This window comes from Candoia aspera, chromosome 1 (assembly GCF_035149785.1).
Source record: "Candoia aspera isolate rCanAsp1 chromosome 1, rCanAsp1.hap2, whole genome shotgun sequence".
NCBI lineage: Eukaryota > Metazoa > Chordata > Lepidosauria > Squamata > Boidae > Candoia > Candoia aspera.
The window spans coordinates 90633807-90655989 of record NC_086153.1 but is presented as its reverse complement, the minus strand read 5'-3'; the positions used below and the strand labels follow the sequence as shown (position 1 = coordinate 90655989).

At 39.0% G+C, this 22183-nt stretch overlaps 1 protein-coding gene across 1 annotated transcript; it reads left to right on the top strand.

Moving 5' to 3' along the window:
* Positions 1–23: 23 nt before the first annotated feature.
* On the top strand, positions 24–21905 carry HECA (hdc homolog, cell cycle regulator). The gene is made up of 4 exons (XM_063309413.1): positions 24–548; positions 13712–14752; positions 19839–19993; positions 20881–21905. The coding sequence occupies exons 1-4, from the start codon at positions 320–322 to the stop codon at positions 21043–21045; spliced, it is 1590 nt and encodes a 529-aa protein (XP_063165483.1). The 5' UTR covers positions 24–319; the 3' UTR covers positions 21046–21905.
* The last annotated feature ends 278 nt before the right edge of the window (positions 21906–22183 follow it).

Genomic DNA, 22183 nt, shown 5'->3' with positions numbered 1-22183 from the left:
GCAGCAGAATCAAAACAAGCGAGACACGCCTTTTCCCTGGCTTGCATTTCTTCCGCGGCGAGGCGTCTGTGGATGCGCGCCTGTGTGCGTGCGTGCATGCGACAGGGCCGCGGTGCGTGAGAGAAGGACGAGCGTGCTGCTCCGCCTGACAATGGAGCTGCACTAGGCGGGGGTCAGCGGGGGTAGCAGCAGCAGCAGCAGCAGCACCAGAGGCAGCAGCACTGCCACCGCGAGCCTCCGCCACCGCCGCCTCCTCAGCCTTCCCGCTGCGACCCGCTCCTCCTCCTCTCCTCCTCCTCCTCCTCCTCCTCCCTTGGCGATGCCGAACCAGAAGAGTAACAAGGGCAAGAAGAACAAGCGCGCTAACAGCAGCGGGGACGAGCAGGAAAATGGAGCCCTGGCCGCGACGGGAGTTGCAGGCGCCGGAGGAGTCCTGGCCGCCGTGGCTGCGGCCGGAGCAAGCGGGCCCGTGGCGGCTGCCGGAGGTGGAGGAGGCTCCGGGGGAGCGGCGGCAGCGACAGGCTCGGCTTCGGGCGACTCCAAAAACGGTAGGAAGAAACGGGACGGGATGGACGAGGGAGAGCGGAACGAGAAAGCAGCCGTGCAGCGTGCAGCCGCGAAACTTCACTCGCTGGCTCTTTTTCCTCCCTGCTTTATCGGATGGGCAGAGCTGGCGGGCCTTCGATGGCGCAGCAGCCCTAGGATGGGAGAAGCCGAGCGGGCCAGCATGCAGATGAGCCAAAGGGAAGCGCGGCCCTTCGCTTTCTTGGCTTGAGTTCGACCGCAAGCGCGCGCGGACGCGCGGCCTGCCGCCGGGTCTCGTGAGTGGAAGTTCGAACGCTCGCCGGGCTGAAAAGAGGCAGCTTGCCGGCCCACGTGCCCCTTCCCCTCAAAGGGTTGTGCAGGGACTTGGTGGCCCCCAAGCCGGGCTGCACAGGCACGTGTCCCCAAATGGTGTACCTATTAAGGAGAGCGTGTGGTTTCTGTACCTTCTGGCGGATTTCCTCCTGTCCCTTTCCCCGCCCTCCAATAGCTAATTTCTGGGGAACTGAAACTATTCATGTCCTCATAGTTCGTGTCCAGAAAGCGAACCGGTGAGGTGAGACCGAATAGACGCGTCTCCTTCCTTCAAAACGACCGTCTCCAACCTTACAAAGACGGATAGGGCGAGAAAAAGCCTGTGCAGGCACGTTGTACTTAAAAGTGACCCCAATTTTAAAGGTGCAGAAAACGGCACGGAAGTAAACACCCGGGCTAAACTCTGTATTTTTGTTTTAATACGGCCAGCATATTTTATTTGATTGAAAATGTGATCTGATAATCTTGGGGTCTCAACAGTCAGACTCAGCTGGGCAGGAAGTGTCATATGTTCAAACCTGTCTTCACTACTTCACTGAGGAGACGGCTCTTGTTCATTGTGCGTGGCTTGTAGTGTTTCCCTCACTGTAAAGACCCCATATTTTTCTGAAATTGCTGTGTTCCCCAAGTGCATGCTTAGCAGCTCTTCATGCCTGGGTTTAATGTCTGTTAGGGATGATCCCTCTCAGCTTTATTCAGATGTCAGAGCTATAATGGCTAGCTGTTTCTTTTTTTTTTTTTTAAGACAGAACAAACTGCTGATGAAAGACTTCTATATTTGCAACAGGATAGTTTGCAGGGCAGCACAGCTTAGGTGCAGCTGTGCCATCATCTCACTCTACCAACCATTGCCTACAACCTAAAATAAAGTAAAAAGAACTTTGCCCTCACCACTGTGCACTCCCTCCACTGAAATAAGTTAAATAGGGAAAGGAAAAAAAGAAAACCTCTCCTTAACCACTCTGAGCCCTTTAAATGCTTTAGTTTCTCAGTGATTTTTTAAAATTTAAACTCAGTGCCTGTTTATGAGTGCAGAATGTAAGTAGCAAATGTTAAAAGGGTTAGGTTTAAAAGGGTATGTGTGAACAGTTACTCTATTTTCTTTTGGTAGTTGCCAGGTTAGTTTTATGTGCGTGACATATAAGAACACAAGAACAGGCAATTTTTTTTTGTTTTGTATTTGAAAATTGTTCTGAGAAATGTTCATCAGAGAACTCTTATACTATTCCTTGCTGGAATGTGCTACAAATACTTGGGCAAATAATGATCTCTAAGGAATTTGGAATAATATGTGCTTTGTCTCTGCATACTACAGTGAAACAGAGGAGATGCATCTGAAAACACAGTCTCCTGTTTACAGCAAAACAAAATTTAAATTCTGCAGTCTCCCAGGAATAGCTTCCGGCGCAATGCCCACACTGATGAAACGTAGCAATCTGATATTTTGTACTAAATTTAGGACAGAGGCTGATGTTTGGATGAGGTCTAATAGTGTATGGATAACTATTATTACATCTTAGTGAGGATATATTCCCGGCATTGGCACAAAAAGAGGGTGTAAAAAATATTAAATCTCCAGGTACTGTTAAATCTTGTAAAAATCAGGGGGACTTAAGTATTCTTTATTAATCCTCCAGTAGTTGCTATCTGTAGTAACTGTGCTCAAACTCTTTTCAGTTTGAAAAGGTATTATTGTAACAGCTCTTATATAACTGGAACTTTTTCTGTTTAATTTTATGAGTTATTTTATAGACAAAAAATATACTGAGATGGGGCCAACATGGCTCTGGAAAACCTGGAAGTCATCAAAATACTTGTGTGACGCTTGCAGACTCTTGGTGGAATCCAAGAATTCCAGATTGCATGCTCCAAGAAGCTGCTACTTTTCACAATAGACAACATAAGTTTAAAAATATTATCATGAAAGAACAAATCAGGAGGAGATCCAAATCCATTTGTTTTTCCAAATATTTTGATCTCTAAGACCATGACTCAGAATGTCAAGGAAATTACTATATTTTTGTGGAACAGACTTGTATTTTAAAAATTGGTTTGTGGTTTGGTAGAAACTTTTTTAGTAAAGAATGTGGCTTTTTAAAGCTATTATGAGTTCTATTTACAGAGGAGATGGGGAAGAAAGTTCTGGCCATGTCTCTTTCTACAAGTAGATTTTTTAAAAAACATCTGAAGAACCTGTTCACTTGGAAGGTACTGGATCAAAAATGACTATAAATTATATCTTGTTTAGTTACTTGAGAGTTGTAGATAGGAATACCCAGCAAGTACATCAGGTTTGGAGTAAGAGTTTCAGTATATCAACCTATTTAATTGATAAGAGACAAGCTTGATAAATCAGTTTTATTATCTTGCTTAATGTTGCTGTCCCAAATATTTAGCTTCTCATAAAATGTATTGTATGCTCAACGTTTTTTAAACCTAGGAATTTATTGGATGGTGTTTAATCTTTTTTTCTAAAGGAAAGATATTTTCAAGAGTAATTTATTTTCCATATTTAATTGGTTATATTTCTTAAACTCTAACTTGTCCCTGCTAAAGGTAGTTTGTAGGAGAATGAAGTTATAGTGTGATTTAATTCCTTTATTTGGAAATTATAATTCTGTGTTTTATTAGCTAAAATCTAATTTATATGTGCAGCTCCCTGCATATTGTATATAGTCCTGCTACTTTAGGCTGTTTATAATCTCTTAATTTTCCCTACTCAGCCTACTTTCCCATAAGCTCCACTGCATATGAAAAGCTAGTATGTCATCTAATGGAGCCCTGTGTGCTTCAGAAACAATTTGGAAGAAGTCTTTTTTTTTTTTTTGAATTGCATTAATTTTAAAGAGACAGTATCTTTTTTCAGGCTCATGTGAAAGCCTGAAAAAATAAATGACATATGTACTTTAAAGAACAGCAGTGCTCATGTGAATTCCAAAAAAGTTCAGAATAATTTTAAAGGCATACACAGGCATATCAACTAGATACTTGCCTACAGTTCAAAAGTAGTACAGGCCTCTGAGATGGCTGTACTGTACCAGCATGTTCAGATTAGTTCTTGGAGATAATTTGGAATAAAGTTAGCTTGTGAAGACTTGCTAATTCTTTCATAATATTGCAAAATTTAAAATATCCAAATAGGTAAAGTTTGCTTGACTTTTCAATGAAATAACCCACACCCACAAGGTTTGCCGGGTATAAATCACATAAAAGCATGCTTTCAGTGTTCATTGTATCATTATATGATTTTATTATGATCACTGATACACATTTTGATTACAACCTTTAATATACAGGCAGTCCCCAAGTTATGTAAGCGTTGATTTATGTAACTCTGCCATTATGCAGGTGGGTGTGACCATCAGATTGTGTACATGAGCAGAATGGCATGTAATCCCATGTGCAAAAATTGGTTTGTGCTAGTGGACCACCTGTACCCTGTTCTTCTTTTTCTGTTTGCTTCCTGTTATCTTAACAGATTAAATCTTAGTGCTAATTTCATGATATTGAAATCAGAACAATCTACTTTCAGTTTAGCCACAAAAAGTATTTTGTGCAAAATGGAGTGGTTCAGCTCTGGAATGTTGTGCTTTTCTTTGCAACAGATTGACCTTGGCATTTCAGAAGTGACTTACACATTTCCTGAAATATATCATAGAGAACAGGAAGTTGGTTGAATTACGTTTCCACCCTTTGGAAAATAGACTCAGAGAGCTGCCCTAGACATTAGGTCCAACAATGGAATGGTTTTCTAGGATAGAGGTACATAGCCTGTAACCACAGGGTATACATTGTGCCCACAGAACCTTTGAATGTCTAGCCAGAGCCCCTCCAAAAGTAGCTACCAATTTTGCAATTGTTTGCCTGATGAAAGAAGAAAATGATTACTGTATATACTCGCATATAAAGCCATCCACAGATAAGTTGACCCTTGAATTTTTAACCAAAATACCGTGAAAAATGTGCCACCCACGGATAAGCCAACCCTCAGAATTTTCATATGTTTTAATTTTCACAATTGGCTTATCCACAAGTGGCACATTGTTCATGGTATTTTGGTTAAACATTTGAGGGTCTGTTTATCTGCAGATGGGTTTATATGCGAAAATAAACAGGATATACGGGGACTTTAAAAAAGCTGAGGGAAAAACCTACTGTATATACTCATGGATAAAGCCGTCCATGAATAAGCTGAACTCAATTTTTGGGGTGTATTTTGACCCCTAAAATTCTTGGCTTATCCATGACTATATATGATAAATACATGTGGAATAATCACTATTGTTATAAATAATTTAAAAATAAAATAAATTTTAGTTATTGGCTCTGTTTGAAGTATAGCACCAAGCCTACCTATCAAATGTGACCTAGCACTGAAACATAGGCCTTCTCTTGTCTATCTGGTTTGGTGTATGTGGCAAAAGTACATTTTTCTCCAGAAAAAAAGATTAAATTGAGTGAGAATACATTGTATTTAGATGTTGCACAGAATTGCCTCTCATAACTGTTGTGTGGATGGGAATGAATTTGAGAAGCTGAGGGATGAAAAGACAAAAACTGAAGGCATAACTACCTGGAACTTGGCATTGCCATGTGTACATTTGGCAACCTAAAACATGATATTGTCCTAACAAGCAGGAACCATGCTGAGACTAAGAATAAGTATCTAGTGTTTTATTATTGCTACATTAGACAGAAAATCCTAACAAACTGAAGAAGCGTGAGAAAACCCATACAGATAAACCCCAAAGGTCAAGGCGGGTCTGTTCTGTGTCTCTTTGAATGACTGCTCAAATTCTCGCTACTACGCATGCGTTTTCCCCCCTGGATAGGGGCCCCCTCCTGCTCACCATCAGTGCTCATGACAGATATGGGTACATGAAAAGAGTGTTTAATGTAGCAGCTGAATTGCATCTCTATCACCCTGTTGGATGCATTTGCTGTTAGTTAGTTAGTTTGTTTATTTCTTTATTGAATGTCTAGTGTGCTCAATTCCAAAATGACTCTGGGTGGCTTCACAAGTCAAAAGTAACAACATTGTGTAAAAACAACGATTATCTGAGGGATAGTATAACCTCTAACCACATCACTCCAGGCTCAAAGGGGGCCCACCCAACTAAGTCCTTGGGGAAAAAAACAAGGATTTAAAGATTGCTTAAAGACAACCAAGGTGGATCTCTGGCTGGATGCTGCTCTAAAGGGTAGGCGCTGTGACTGAGAAGTTCTACTTTCTGGGCCCCACTAGATGGCATTGCTTAATTGATGGGACCTGAAGTAAACTGACTATGTTAGAACACACAGGATGGGTTGACAGTGCAGGAGACAGGTGGTCCCTGAAATTGCTAGGCCCTGCATCAAGCAGGGCATTATTGGTAATAACCAGCACCTTGAATTGTACCCAGAAGCCAACTGGCAACCAGTATAACTCATAGCAGCTGTGTTACATTGGCACAGTGAGGCTTGTCCATCAGTGCTTGTGCTAACTTGTTCTGGACCAGCTGTAGCTTCTGAGTGATCCTAAAGGGCAGCCCCATGTAAAGCCTATTGCAGTAGTCCACTGGTGAGTTGACCAAAGCATGACTGTCTATAAGGAGGGCTTCTCAATCCAGAAATAGGCACAACTGGGACAAAAGTTGAACCCGTACAAAGGTGTTTCTGGTCACAGCTACCAGCTACTCCTCAAACAGGAGCTGAGAATCCAGAAAGGCCCCCAGACTGTGCACCAGTCCCAAGCGGGGCACTGTATTCAGGATCAAGGGTGGAAGGTCCTCAGAACTGAGAAGTCTGAGCACCCACAGCCATTTGGTCTTGCTAGGGTTGAATCTGAAGCTATTCTTCGCCATTCAGACCCCAATAGCTGCATGGTAAGATCTTGACAACGTTGCTTGGCTAGCCAGGAGTCAAAATGAACAATTGAGTGCCATCAGGATACTGATGATACCTGATGCTGAACCAATGGAAGACCTCCCCTGGTGGTCAGAGCTTCAAGTTCTGATACACCCCACAAATCACAGGCTTTGGGACTGGTCTTTCTCTCCCTATACACACACCCACTGTGCAGAAGGGAGAACTACTGTAACACTGTGTTGTCTACTGTAGATGGCAGAGAGAATGACGTCAGTGGACAGGAGGAAGAGCCACTACCCAGACAACAGTCAGATAAAAGAGAACTGAGTGTGGGGCAGGAATGTAACCTGAGTAAAGGTCTCAGACAAGACTCTCTCTAGTTCTCCCAAAGATAAACAGGAGGGTAGAGAAAGCGCATTCAGACTTGCAAGATTCTGTTACTGTAACTTCATTATAAAGGTAGTACTGACTTATGTGATATTGGATTCCTAGTCTAATATACCTTGAAGGGCTGACATCAATTCCCTGCAGCCAGTCCAGAAGGGATACCATGATAGATAGCATCAAAAGTCACAGAGAGATCTACAGGGGCAGAGATGGTTGCATCTCTGCTCTGCTTAGGTCACTGACAAGGACTGCCGGTGCCATCTCTGTGCTGTATCCAAACCTGAAACCTGATTGTCATTCGGTGAGAGAAAATCCGTGAAGTCTTGATGTCTTGTTTTGTTTTTCAGTACTCATGGATAGGAAGTAGAAAGAGATTATAGTAGGGGAAGAATTAATCTTGATGGCTACAGCTGACACATGAGGAAAATGACTGAATGGAAATAAGAACTTAGCACATACTATGGCCCAGATGGAGCTGTAGTGGCCCTATTCTTCTGATTGGAGAAGATGACCTAGATCTGAGCAGCACAGATATCCTGGCTTGGGTGTTAATGAAGGGACATGGTGCTTGATAGAAGTCGACTTATAAGGAAAGCAGAAGTCTAATGTTCTCAGTGGTCGAATTTCCCCAGCCATCCTCCTCACTGGGTGGTATTGATAAGTGGATGTGTAAGTTGGGTGCCTCAGGACTGCCTCTGGTATGAGAGCCTCAATGCTAACATGTATTGGTTTCCTTTGGGAATTCTTTAAAGGAAAAGACAAATGCAGAAGTTGAGCAGCGTTTAAATGGTTCGATGACTAATCACTTAGCAGAAGGGAAGAAGAAGTGGCTTTGCACATGTTGTTGAGCTAGAACTCTCATTACCCATCATCACTGGCCAGGCTGGCTATAGTTGTGGAAAGATTCAGTTCAGAAGCATTTGGAGAGGTTCTGCACCCATGGCTTAGAGAACAGAGAGAAGAACAAGTTTTATTTCTCCCTGAAAATGGGAGAGGCATGTAGATGACACAAATATTTGGCTTTAGGTCTTGGCCTAATTTTTATAAGCCCTGTTTAGAAAGTCTTTTAATAAGCTTCTATTTGTGAACGCTTCTAAATCAAACATTTTCAGATTAATTGTCCTTTCAAATACATCTAATTTTCTTTTAGAACTCTTAAGGCAAATGCCAGCCTCTTTTGACTGCCAAGTGATTTAATGAAACCATGCTAGTTGAAGTGGGCTTGCCTATGATAACATCAATGTTCTGAAAAAAATACCAATTTATTCACCTAAATTTTGCTGTGTCAAGTTTTGTATGCGTTACCTAATTATACATCTAGCTGTATTATTCATTTGCCAGTTTGGTATGAATTTTGTGCTTCAGTGTGTGGCTGTTGCACATAGATTTCTAGTTCTGGTTACTAGAGCTGAATGTTCCCAAAGTTCACTTTTCAGAAGTGATTTGTATTATAAGTCTCTGAATATCTATTAACTTCTCTTTTTGTTTGTGTGTGTATGGCTGGGCTACTTTTACAGTCTTTCTCCCTTCCTTTTGCTGTTTTAATTTTTCACTTTAGCATTCATTACCTCTTACATGATTATTCAGGGATCACATATTGGGTGTGATCATAAGCCAAGTTGTATATCACATAGATGGCCATTTTTGAATAGGGGGTAAACAGATGACATCAACCTGTAATGAGACCATGCTTCTGTTCCTGTTCAGGTAATAGACTGGACAGTCTTTGTCAAAATCAAGGTATTAGTGGAATGGGATTTTGCTGTTGTACTCTATATAATTATAGATTATGGAGGGGCAATAGCTGGAGACTAAGAGACAAACAATTACCAGGTAATAGTAAGGTAACGGGGGACAGGGGCAGTAATATAAATCTAATAAATAAATAAATAAATAAATAAACAGGTGCTGCTCCTTAGTAAATTGAGGAATAAATAAATTTCCTGAAGTCATTGTTCTTTTTTTTCTTTCTCCTTTTTTGTGTGTTTTTAAAATTTCCTTCTAGTTCTTTAACCTGGGTACGTATAATAAAGACTTGAATTCTTAATGGATCAGTGACACTTTCTTAAGCAGTGTTTCTCAGCCTGGCTGGGGAATTCTGCAAGTTGAAGCCTTAAACTTCTTAAAGTTGCCTAGGTTGAGAAACACTGCTCTAAAGGAACTGATAGGAGGTTTTTCACTTGCCACCTCCTGAGTAAACCAGTACAGAGGGATTTAACTGGGAAATAATGGGAGGCATCTCTTCCCAGGAGTTACATGCAGTGGGGTTGTGGGTGGAGGATTTAGAAGCCTCTTCATGGGGGCCAGCATGGCCCAATGCCACAGTTGTCCTGACTGCACTGTCAGCAATTGATGAACCTTATGATCATATACAAACACACCCTGAGTGAAAGAAAGTATCTGGATTAGAAAGAGGAAGCATGTAGTTTGAAATGAGAATATTTATTTGTTTTAGATAGTTTATCCAGGCCATTAGGTATTCCTCCTGGTAATGGATCTTGGAAGCACTGGCTCTTGGCTTCAGGTCTTCCTCAAAGAAACTTATTAATAATTCTGCTATTAATAAGCCCCCAGGAGAAGCATTGCTAATGGAGTGGTAATAACATGTTCCATAGGCTTGGAATAAGAAAGAAGAAATAGAAGGAATGGGCAGGTGGTGTGAATGATTGCAGATTACCTGCCTTTGAAAATGAGTCTGACTAGCTATTGCTTGGGAGGAGTTGTGTGGCAAGTGAAATTAACATTTGTTATAATGCCTAAGCAGGGTTTCTGTTTTTTAGTCTTCTCTGTCTAGTTATCTCTTCACTGCTCCTTACCTCAATACATTTTTCCCACTTTCCCCCTTCCACATTTCCATACTGTTCTTTTCTTTCCCTTTTCCCTGTTTCTATTGGAAGAAAGGAAGTTTGTGTGTGCTTGTATAGTTCTCCTTGTGAATGGTTTATGTATGAGAGAGTAGATGAGGATCTGTTAATTCTATAAACAGGATGTACTTTATTTTACAAGCAATTAATTTTAATCATTAAAGTAGGCAGTTGTCTGGCTAAACATATTAATGCTGAATGGCAGATTTTAATCATTCTAAAGATGATAAATACTTTAATTCATCTGGCTAGTTTTCTAAAGGGTAAGATATAAGTATTGCATTCTTCCCATTTATTGCTTAAAACTAGAGGATGGTTATCCAAAATTATATTTTGGAAGGAAACTTATTTTAGACTTGAATGTTCTGTGTTGCGTGGTTGACTTTTCTGTTGTATTTGACCTAACTGATGGCAGTTGACTTTGATTATCTTATATAACTCCATTGTTGGCCAGTATTTTTTGATCTTAATAAAGAATTCTATTCCAATTATAATATATAAATGAGATTATAATGTAATGCTTCAGTCTCTGTCAGTATTCCAGCTGTTATCAAATAAGACTTTATTCTTGCATCACTGTTTTTTAATATATTTATAAATGACTCGTTTCAGAGTTGAGAGGAAAATCTCTTTCCAGTCAAAAACGTATGAGAGGAGGATTCATTATTACTTTAAATTCATGTGCCTCACAATATACGGGATTATTTATTCTTGGTAATTATTGTCATGAAATTCACTAGCAATTAAGTATGAAAAAACAAAGTATGTGTTTTCTGATCAAAATGTTCCAAGTATAAGTGGAGAATTGATTCTCAATTTATTGCTCTGGTCTTCACATAGTTACCAGAAATCTATGCTTTCTTAAATTGACCCTTGTGGGATTTCAGGTGATGCGTTCTTGTTTTGGGGTTTGGGAGAACTTATGCCCCCAAATATTAGGGCTAGATATTTAGCCCTAATTATAGCCTAATTATAATCAGGGTTAGATAGTTTGCTCTAATTATAGCCTAATATCTATCATTCTGTCTAAGTATATCTCTTCATATCAGAAGGTTTAAATTCCTGAAAACTAACCTACTAAGCCTTTGAGGTTTAGAAATCTTTGTTAATCAGAAGGTGTGTTTCTCAACCATAGCGGTTATTGAAATTCTTCAAATATATCAAAGACCATTTGAAGTTTTGACACTGGAATACAAAACCTTTTAAAAGAAACGCAGCTTTGAAAGATTTTTACATGTTGGCAGGTTTACCTTAACTAAATGCAAATTAATATTCTTTGAGTCATCTACATCACAACCTAATTTAATAACTTCTTTTTTTTAATAGTACATTTTATTAGGTTTCAAGAGAAGAATAAAAATTAACAAAAAAAACAAAAAAACTACAAAGAGGAAAAAAGCTAAAGTGTGGAAACAAACACAAGAGAAAAATTTTTCAAATTTACAGAAAGATGTGATTTCTGACTTTTAACAGCAAGGATATACAAAAATTTCCATAATCAGTCTCTTACTCTATATTAAACCAAAACACCACATTATTTCTATAAGTCATTCCACTTTAACACATAATAAAAATCACTAAGTACAATTACTCCTCCCCCTTATATTAAAATAAAGAAGAAAAAGTTCATATAAACTTCCTGAACATCTTTCTCCCCTCCAAAAGGTGAAACATATTTAATTTTTCCATTCCTACCACTATTCTATACATTTCTGTCTACTATAAGAATCAAATAAAAAAGCACGTAAATTGTCTGCTGTTATACTTAATAGTACAACAATTTTAATAATCCCAATCTTAATAAACCCCCCAAAAAAGATAATTCAAAACAGTAATTCCATATCTTTAAAAGGGAATAACATCAGTCAGATCCTTAAAGCAAACCAGATAAACATTCTTTAACCCTAATACAACAGTTTTAATAATTTTAATAAACCTCCCCAAAAAACAAAGCTAATTCAAAACAGTAAATCCAAATCTTTAAAGGCAAATAGCATCAATGAAATCCTTAAAGCAAACCAGATGAACGTTCTTCAACCCTTATCCCACTTGACAATAAACCAAAGCAGCTACACATCCCCACAATGTGCACAGAGCTTTCCTCTTGAAAGAATCAAACAGCCCAACTGCCCCCCTCAAAGATTCCAGGTTCTTTTCTTGGCATTCCACCAGGAGATCGATTTTACTTATGGCTTGCAGATCACTCTCTCCCTTATATTTATCCAACTCCATTATCCAATCTTCATCCAGCATCTCAGTAAAAATCCCAATCTCAGTCTTAAAAAAAACCCCTTTCTATCGCTCTTAAATTCCTCAATTTCATCCACCACATCCCCAACCTGATGGCACATTTTAGATCTCATATTTTCCAGAATGTCCTGGATACCTTGCATAAAAGCTTGATAGAAGTCAGAAGAAATCTGTTTAAAATCCTGGTGAAAGTCAGAAAGAATCTGAAATCCTCCATGTCTCACGCAGTAGATTATGTCACCCCTAGGAGCTTAACCGGCAAAAGCCGAAGATATGGAAGAGTTCCGGAGTGTGTTTACATAAAGTGAGATAGCAGACAGTTCTCAAGGGAAAGTGAAAACTGAAGGTTCAAATCAGATTCAACGTGTAGGAAAATGTTTACTCTCAATCTTTGGAATTTCCTTTGGAAGGAAAATGAAATTCAAAACCTAAAAGAATTAAAAAAAAAAAAAAAGTAATCCCCAAAAAAACTTTAAACACCAAGAGAACCAGCTTCTCCTCGCTGTAGAAAGCCTCTCTTGGGGTACATATACTTAAAAAAAATACAAATTGGTGATTTAGAAATGGGGTGGCCGGTCTTAGTGTCCCTTTAAGGCTACAGCGCGGCTTGGAAAGTGATGAAGTCCCTGCCTCCCAGCTGGCTCTTCCCAGTGGAAAGCAAAACACTGTTTGTGATCTTCTGGCTGCAAGCAGCTGTCTGGAGGACAGATGGGATGATTCCAGGTATTCTCTTTGATCCAGAGAATGTTTCTGGGCTTCAGGAGAACCTCCCTAGCCCGAAAAAGATTACCGCGTTGTCAGCTCTGCCTGCTGAACCAGCGGGCACAGCCGTTCAGTCCGCCATTTCCACTGGAAGCCAATTTAATAACTTCATAGTATAAAATATTAATTTTAAATTAATGACACATGTGGCTAATTTTTGGCTTAATACTGAAAAATAATATAAACTTGCAATTTCTAGAAATAAGATCAGGTCTGTGTACTATTTTCTTGAAAAGGCAGAGATATCTAGGCAACAATATGTTAAATATTTTGTTGCTGTTACATTAAAACAGTATTCTATTGTTATAACAGTATTGTTATGATTTGCTTTGAAGGCTATAGTAAGATGGCTAATCCATTTTGTAAGTAATAAGCAAATAATAAGTAATATGTAAATAATAAACAAATAAGCGGATTACATTAAATCCAGACTTGGTTTTTTAAACAAAACATACTGAATGTTATGCTCAGTGTCTTCTGAAGCTTTTAGGTATTGTGAACAACCAAATAAAGGGTCAATCCATTAGGCTTACTCTGCTCATTTATAAAGGGAAATGCTGGTGATATATGAAATCTCAGTTCACAACATAGTTTAAATGTACATGGAACTCCATGTGTGCATCGGAATTCCTGGATTGTGGTTTAGGATAGCTCTGCTATATAGTAGAAGACTAAAATAAAAATTGCAAGTAGTGAATTGTGTATCATACAGCTGATCTGTTTATCCCTTCTGCATTCCACAGAAGCACCTTGTGCTACACCACTGTTATGTAGCTTTGGACGGCCTGTTGACTTAGAAAAAGATGACTACCAGAAGGTTGTTTGCAACAATGAGCATTGTCCCTTCAGCACTTGGATGCATCTTCAGTGTTTTTACGAGTGGGAGAGCAGCATTTTGGCCCAATTTAATTGCATTGGAAGAGCGAGGAGTTGGAATGAGAAACAGTGTCGGCAAAATATGTGGACCAAGAAAGGGTATGATCTTGCCTTCCGCTTTTGTTCTTGTCGATGTGGGCAGGGCCATTTAAAGAAAGACACAGATTGGTACCAAGTAAAACGAATGCAGGATGAAAAGAAGAAGAAATCTGTGTCTGAAAAAAGCAGTGGAAGATCAACATCAGAGTCTTCAGAAGATCTTAAGAAGTGCAGGTCTGCTAACAAATCACAAAAAGGTTTAAACCATGATATCCAGCGACGGCATTCAATGGACAGGCAGAACTCTCAAGAGAAAGGCTCTGCTAGCGGTAGCTATGCAGTCCGTTCTCCCTGTGGTTCTCCTGGGCAGTCCCCTCCAGCAGGTTATTCGGTTCTTGCCCCCACCCATTTCAGTGGCCCCCGCTCTTCACGATACTTAGGAGAATTTTTGAAGAATGCCATTCATCTAGAACCTCATAGAAAGAATATGGCCAATAGTGGCATGTTTAGGAATGCTCACTTTGATTATGGGACAGCTGGGCTACAAGCACATAGATCAGGACATTTTGATGCTCCAGTACAATTTTTGAGAAGGCTTGATCTATCTGAACTCCTTGCTCACATACCTAGGCATAAACTGAACACTTTCCATGTCCGTATGGAGGATGATGCCCAAGTGGGTCAAGGAGAAGATTTACGGAAATTCATTCTTGCAGCGCTCAGTGCCAGTCATCGAAATGTTGTCAACTGTGCATTATGCCATAGAGCATTGCCTGTATTTGAACAGTTTCCCCTGGTGGATGGAACCTTGTTTCTTAGTCCATCAAGACATGATGAAATTGAGTATGATGTTCCCTGTCACCTTCAAGGTACAGGTTGTTTTCATTCTTGTTTCATTTCTTAAATGATATAACTGAAGTTCATGATTTCTATTAATATCTTGCATTTTTTGGAAGAAAGGCATCCTACATTAGCCTTTTCCATCCTGTACATTATTCCCATATGTGTGGACTTCAGTTTCCTGAATTCCCAGCCAGCAAGGCTATTACTGAAAAATGTTTGTATGAAAACATTCATACAACTTGAGGATTCTCAGATTGGTGAAGGCTAGTGTAAGTACAACAGGGCATAATAAAAGCTTAATAAAACTTCCGCTGTCACTTCTATGCAAAAACAGCTTTTGGCAGAAGAAATACACTTGTAGCAAAGAATATGCGTGTAGCAGAGAAATTGTGTAAAAAGTGCTCTAGGTCATTTAATTTGTTTTGTTTCCTTTTTTGGCAGCTGCCCACATCTTTCCAATCCATAATGTGTTCATATTTACAAGCATACAAGTTCTAAAACTTAGGTAGGAGAAGAGTTGCTGGGGGAAAATACCTGTATTTTGTCTGTATTCTAAATTGTCTCCTTTCGCATTTGCTTATAAGAAGCGTATGTTGGAGATTTGATTAATGTGTTTGGGTATAATTTATATGTTTCACTGCAAATCTTAGCATGTATAGATGAAGGAAGCATTGATATACTGAAGAGCTGGGAAGGCTTCAGAACAGACCAGCTGTCATATTACTTTTGTATGATTGAAGCTTGCTGTTACGAAGTTTTCTGATGGAAGTTTGCAGAGACAAAAGTAGAGAGGCTAGAAAGACATGTGATTAGAAACCTCTCTAAGATCGTAGGTACATGCAGTTCAGGGTTTAGAGGAAGAAAAGGATTAGATGAGAAGAGTTAAGAGAAATGCTGTATAAATTATGTCATTAAAAAGCTACCTGGATTGTGCATAGGTCTGAGAATATCAAGTGCTGTCACTTTCAGTGAAGTTTAAACAAAACCTTATTAAATGTTTGTAATAAAATCAGTATAAAGTTGTGATTAAATCATTAAAGTTTTGTAGTTGCCCTAATGATAAATGTATACTTCACTTTGAAATTATATGTATTTTCATTGTACCGTGTCTGGAAAATATGTTCTTAATTTTTCTGCCTTTATTTAATACATAATTTGTATGATGGAACAAGGAACTGATTACAAAGTACCACTGAACTAAGATGAGCTGTTTTCGACATGATGCTAAACCACCTTTTACAAGAAGAAGTCATATTGCGACTTGGTCTCTTCTGATTCTCCTTCTTTCTTAGGTTGTTGTGAAGAATTATCTGGCTAATTTAATTGTAAACATGGCTAATGGAAACAAGCCAACGTAACATTGTAATTTACAAAAGTGATGTATTTTTTCTAACTAAAACTAAGATTAAACATAGCTTAGAGTTTGGGTTTTCTAAAATGGGGAGAATGCACAGTCCATCACTGACTGTGTCTTATTCTTGTAATGCAAATCCATGGCCCTGTGCAACCCACCAGAAGATAAATGAGGCAAGATTGATGGTGGGTTCACATTGAATGTGCTAAAGTGTCCTGGTTCACGCACAAAGCTAAGCCATAAATCAAGGGAGGGCAGTGTGCAATTTCAGATCCCTCCTTTGCTGTCTTCACTGGGCATAATTGCTGAAAACATAGTTTACTATTTTAAAATGGTAAAACATAAACTCTAGGGTAAACCCTAAATTGGTATCATCACAATTTAGAAACACAGATTCTCCTCCAAAGCTCAGCCTTACTTACTTTGCAACCTGTGCCCTCCCACAATATTAAGGTTGCCTACCGTTTGTATAAATGATGGTTTGCAAACTCCTGTGGCTAGGAGTACACACACATCTCAGTATGCCAAAAATCATACACATTAGGGTTTGATGTAGTATGTACCTCTTCTCTATGTTTGCACATCGCAATTAGTCATAATAACTCTTCCTGGACTACACTGTCTCTGAGATATATTTTTTTTCAAAATGAGCTTTGTTTTAAATTACTGTATTTTACTTATTTTAGGGTTTTCTATGGTTGATGTCTGCATTGTTACTAATTTTACATAATAGTTTTAAATTTTATTTTGTGTCTAAGAAGAACAGTAATAATATGGATTGTAGCCCAAACTAGCACAATTGGCTAATTAACCGTGGAAGTCTTAATTTATATTATGTTCTGGGTTAGTAATAAGTCAGAAAAACAAATGCTCAGGTGTAAAATAAGCTTATACTGTAGATTAAAAGCAGTATTATTTTTTAAAAAGGAAAGCCAGAAAAACTAAAAACAAAGCATGGTCAGAGTTCCTTTGGTCATAATGAGTGTGAAAGGCACTAGTTGGCATGATTGGGCTTGTTCATTTCTGAGGTATATGGTAACTACATACAATGTGCAAATCAGTCCATTGTGTTCACATATTTTCTTGTTATCAGCTGTTGATTTGCAGTAGCCAATGTATTAGAGTCAAAGTGTTATGTTTGCATCTCTTGATGTGGTCATATTTTAAAAGGAGCTCTGCAGAATTTTCAGTGAAACATACACCCTGCTCGGAGTTTTCCTTAGAGAAATATCCCAGACAGTCAGGATTGCATAATCCAGTTGCGTTATTCTGGTAGTGGAGAATTATCCTTGTGGAAAAGTTCAGGCCAATTCTGTGCAACAGATACATAACTCCTTGCATAAAAAATTATGCAGTTCATTCCACAAGCTGTTTCACAACTGAGATTACACTTTTCCTTGTGGCAATTGTATGAGTTTATTTGATACTTACGTAGTTGTCAATGGAACACTGCCGACTCTTGTACAGTTTCTGCAGTATTACATTGGATACGACCAAGTTAGTGATAGAGTATACTGTATTTATCAAAAACACCCTTTTTGGCTCCTTTGAAAGAGCGGCTTTATAAACAATGCAGCAGCAGTTGTGGTTGTTGTTATTTCCTGTCTTTCATTTTACCACCCTGAATTTGCTTGATTATAGATTTTGGGGCTTCTGGGTGTTTATAGGTGTTAGTTCCCAAATGCATATTCCTAAAGAGTCCTTTAAAAATTCCCATATGCTGCTGGATCTGGGCTGCAAAAACCTGGTTTCCCACAAGGTGACAGCGGAGTTGGAATGTTATCTCACTTTGTTTTCATCTAGTGGTAATCTGAATGTTTGCTGTCCAGTCTGGTAGCCATAGCATTTCTCCAATATGAATTTAAAGAAGCCATTTTGATCACTCTTAAACCTGGGAAATTTGATCTAAAAGCAAAATAATGAGGCTTGAGAAATTTCCCAAAATAATTGCAAATGCTTTACATATACTTACAAGGAAAAAAAATCATCTGTAAAATAGTTTCTCAGCTTACGTAACAGGGAGGGAAGTAAAAATTGCAGGAGCGGGAATAGGTGAAGGACCGAAACATAATCATGCTAAATGGCTACAGAGGTAGGTGAGCCTTCCCAGCTGGGCAGTGGAGTAAGAATTTCAAAATTCCTATATCAGGTGCCTACAAATTGTAGTTTGAATAATATGAAAATACTGTAGGCTCACATTGCATTGTCCCTTCCATGTGATTTCCACCTACATTCTAGGTAATTTCTATATTAGATTGATTTGGATGTCACATGAAACTTGGTTGAGAGTATACTGGGTTAAGGAATAAGTAGTTTAAAGGGTTTTGAAAATTAATTCAAGCATAGCTTGGAGATTAGTATTTACTATTGCTTACCCAATAGACATAATTATTGCAAGTTAAAAATGGAGAGGATGATTTATAAACAAGAAGAAGGGGGAGGATAATGAGCATGTTCTTAGTCATCCTGTAAGGATTAGAATAAAGTGATTGGGCTCACACAATATTAAGCTGAAATCAAGCAAAACACGTAATAATACACATACGGTAGCGTGTTTTATGAATCCGGTGGGGCCTGTAAGTCTTGGCATAAGATGTAAACTCTGATTTATTCCAACAATAGCTAAGCAAACTATGGATTAGGACCATGTGAGACCCAGATAAATACCTAAATTGGCCCAGCCAGGGATCCATCTCTGACGAGACAGTTCTTTCACACTTTCTGATATTTTTCCAGGTGAAAAGGTGTATGAAACGGGGAGCGTTCCCTATAACATATATGGCAAGTTTGCTTTTCCATGTTGTACATTATGAGTTAAGCAGAGTTGCTGTAAATATAATTCCACCTTCCTACTTTCACACTGGAATCTTTTCTATATTTATGCAGTGTGTGCAAATTTACTCATCTGTAGCAGTTTGAACTCTTTCATGAAACTGAGTTATAGCAGGGAGTTTGTGGTTTGAAAAAGGCTGCATTTCCTGTTGAGAAGAATCTGTTTTTCCTGACTTCTTTGCATAAAGAGCTTTTGTGATGTTGTATTCTCTTTTGCCAAAAAAGCATAATCATATATGACTTTCATTTCATTCACTTGTATAAACACTGTAGAAGTTTATGAAATATGTAGCAATAATAACTTGAAGGAAATTAAATTCATGGAGACGCCTAATTAACTGGTGGTCTGTACTTTTGCTTTGCACATGAAGCAAAAATCTAATATGAACTCACAGTAGCATAAAGCTCATTCCCCCCTCTGAAGCATGTGATATACAGCTGAGAGTAACTTTGTTAAGCTTCATAGCTGAACTGAGAATTGGAATGCTTGTCTTGTCCATTCTGATGTGACAAATGAGCTACTCATCCTGATCATGTGTTAGTTTTAGTATAGTTGATTTGTAGTTTAATTAAAAATCAAATTTGAATTTTTAAAGACTAAATTTTAAAACCTAAACTCCAACAACCCTCTGTTTAGAAGCTAACTACTATTGATTGACTATGGACTCTCAATAAAAGCCAGCAGTAAATTAGGCTAGTAATGAAAGAATAATTTGCATTTGTGGGTAGGAATGTAACTCTGAATAAAATAGACTTTCCCCTTCAATGGTTTTCAGACAGAAGATGGCTAGAAACATAATGTTTGGTGAATGCATGCTTCATTTCTTGCATTTTTAATAAAAATGCCATTCACAATTTTGTTAACGTATTAAAGTTCTGTGACACAGTTAATATAATCTTTTGTTTTTACAAATCTTTCTCCACAGGAAGGCTTATGCACCTATATGCTGTTTGTGTAGACTGTTTAGAAGGGGTTCACAAAATTGTCTGCATAAAATGCAAATCTCGGTGGGATGGAAGCTGGCATCAGCTGGGAACCATGTACACTTACGACATTCTAGCAGCCTCTCCTTGTTGTCAGGTTAGTATTATGAAAGAGTTCAATTCATATTTTAATAAATTAGTTTCTGTGGCTTTGGCAAGCCTCCAGGATGTGGTGATAGCTGCCTAGACACTTTTCCATGGATGAAGATGCATTCATGACCGTTCAGTGGATGCTGCTTCTCTTCCAAAGGCACCTAGCCCACAGATGCACTGCCAGCAGTGCCCTTTCTTCAGTACTGGCTCCCATTCACAGTGATGAGGAACAAGCCCATGTGGCTATCAGAGCACTAGCTAATGATCTAAGAAGAATTGATGTGTGTGTCTGTCATCTGTGCCCTGTACACCTTCATTAAAAAGCACGTAGAGTGGAATTGCATATACACCGTACATGGAGAGGATAGCGCTTTAATTATCGCTGTGTGCATTGAGATAAAGGTGAAGCCTGGCGTTGCAGTGCTGTTCCCTCTCTCGGAAATGCCCCCAGAGAGCTACAGTTTCAACAGTTCAGTGTCATATTGGCCAGACTTTAAGATAAAATGCATAAAAAGCCATCAAATCCTCCTCGGTTTAATCCTTGCCTACCATTTTTGCCTGATCTACCTAGAGAATGAAATCTATACATAAAGTATAGGCATCTTTAAAATGCAATCCTTTCTAGGTAACTGATTTTTTTTTTTTAATGTACGAAGACGCTCATCAATAGCTGATTCTACAGACACATGATATCGATGGGACATTTGTGCATTTTGTTTTTCAGGTAAGCTTTCCCAAGTACAAATTGTAGTAAGAATTGGCCTCCCTGCCTAATCACAAGGTGTATTCAGTGAGAAAAATACTAAGGCGTGATAGGGTTTGGTGGACAGTGGAAGCCAACTATGGAATTTTTGAAATTACGTTCTCCTCTCTCTCTCTCCCCTTTTACAGGCTCGGCTGAACTGTAAGCACTGTGGGAAACCTGTTATAGATGTACGTATTGGGATGCAGTATTTCTCAGAATACAGCAACGTTCAGCAGTGTCCACACTGTGGAAACCTGGACTATCATTTTGTGAAGCCATTTTCCTCATTTAAAGTTCTGGAGGCTTATTGACAAAAGCTTTGCCATAGTAATAGCTATTTTATGAGTATTGTTCCATTTATTTTACATATCTTTTATAAGATCTGCTCTGTGAGGGGAGGGGGGCTTTTCTTTTTTCTAACTGAAAGGAAGTGCAGCAGCTTTGCGTGATTGTGTACCTGTGTTCCTGTGTAGATGTGTGTCATTCAGACAGAGGTCCTCCTGCCATGATTTCAGTGAAGGCTAGAGATGGGGCATCGGGTCCTTTTTCTCTCTTCTAAATATCTCATTTCCCTAGCTCTCCTCCAGGTGTGTTGGGATCACGCTTCCTGGGTATTCTGAAAGATGTGGTTCCATCGCATCTGGGAAGGTACTAGGTGGGGAAGTCTGTCTATATTTACCCAGGCTCGGAGGGAAAATTCCATTCTATTTCTCCTCTCTATTGTTAAATAAAACAGTGACTTCAAGATGTGGAGAAGTTGTAGGTTGGAGAGATGAACAGATTTTCATAAATGGGTAGAAGAAATAAAACTATATGTCTATCCAGATGAAGGGTGAAATCCAACATCATGGGAGTGGAGTTTTGCTTATATGAAAAGTGGGCTACAGCCTTCCAGTATGCCCTGAGAATCAGGTCTGGAGGGTGGGAGACTCTTAGCAGATTTTGAAAATGTTGGGGGCATAGGAAGTGGCTCCAAGCTAAGCAGCACTCACATTACTACTGCCTTTTTCCAGGCACTCCAATATATTTCAAAGCCTAATACAACATGGATGAGGGAGGGGAGGCACACCACACGATCCCAGATTGTCATAACCTCTCCATTGCTTAATCTTAATCCACAAACTTCACGTGTGTATTCAGATCCTATCTGTACATTTTAGATGAACTAAGCAAGAATGCTGGATAGTTGTACAGCCAGCCTTTGAAAGACATTGTCCTTGTGTGTGCCTCTGTCTGATGATGATCTTCATATTTTGCTCCATGTTGAATTTACCATCATTCGTGGGAGCAAAATCAGGGCTTGGTAATATTAGTAGTGCTGGTTAATATAGTTTGAGGCTCTGTTTGTTGAGGTAAACTTAACCATTGACAAATGAATGTAATGCTATGTCAGAAAATGCACTGTTTAAAACTGTTTAATTTTTGCATAGTGTCTTCCTGGGATATATA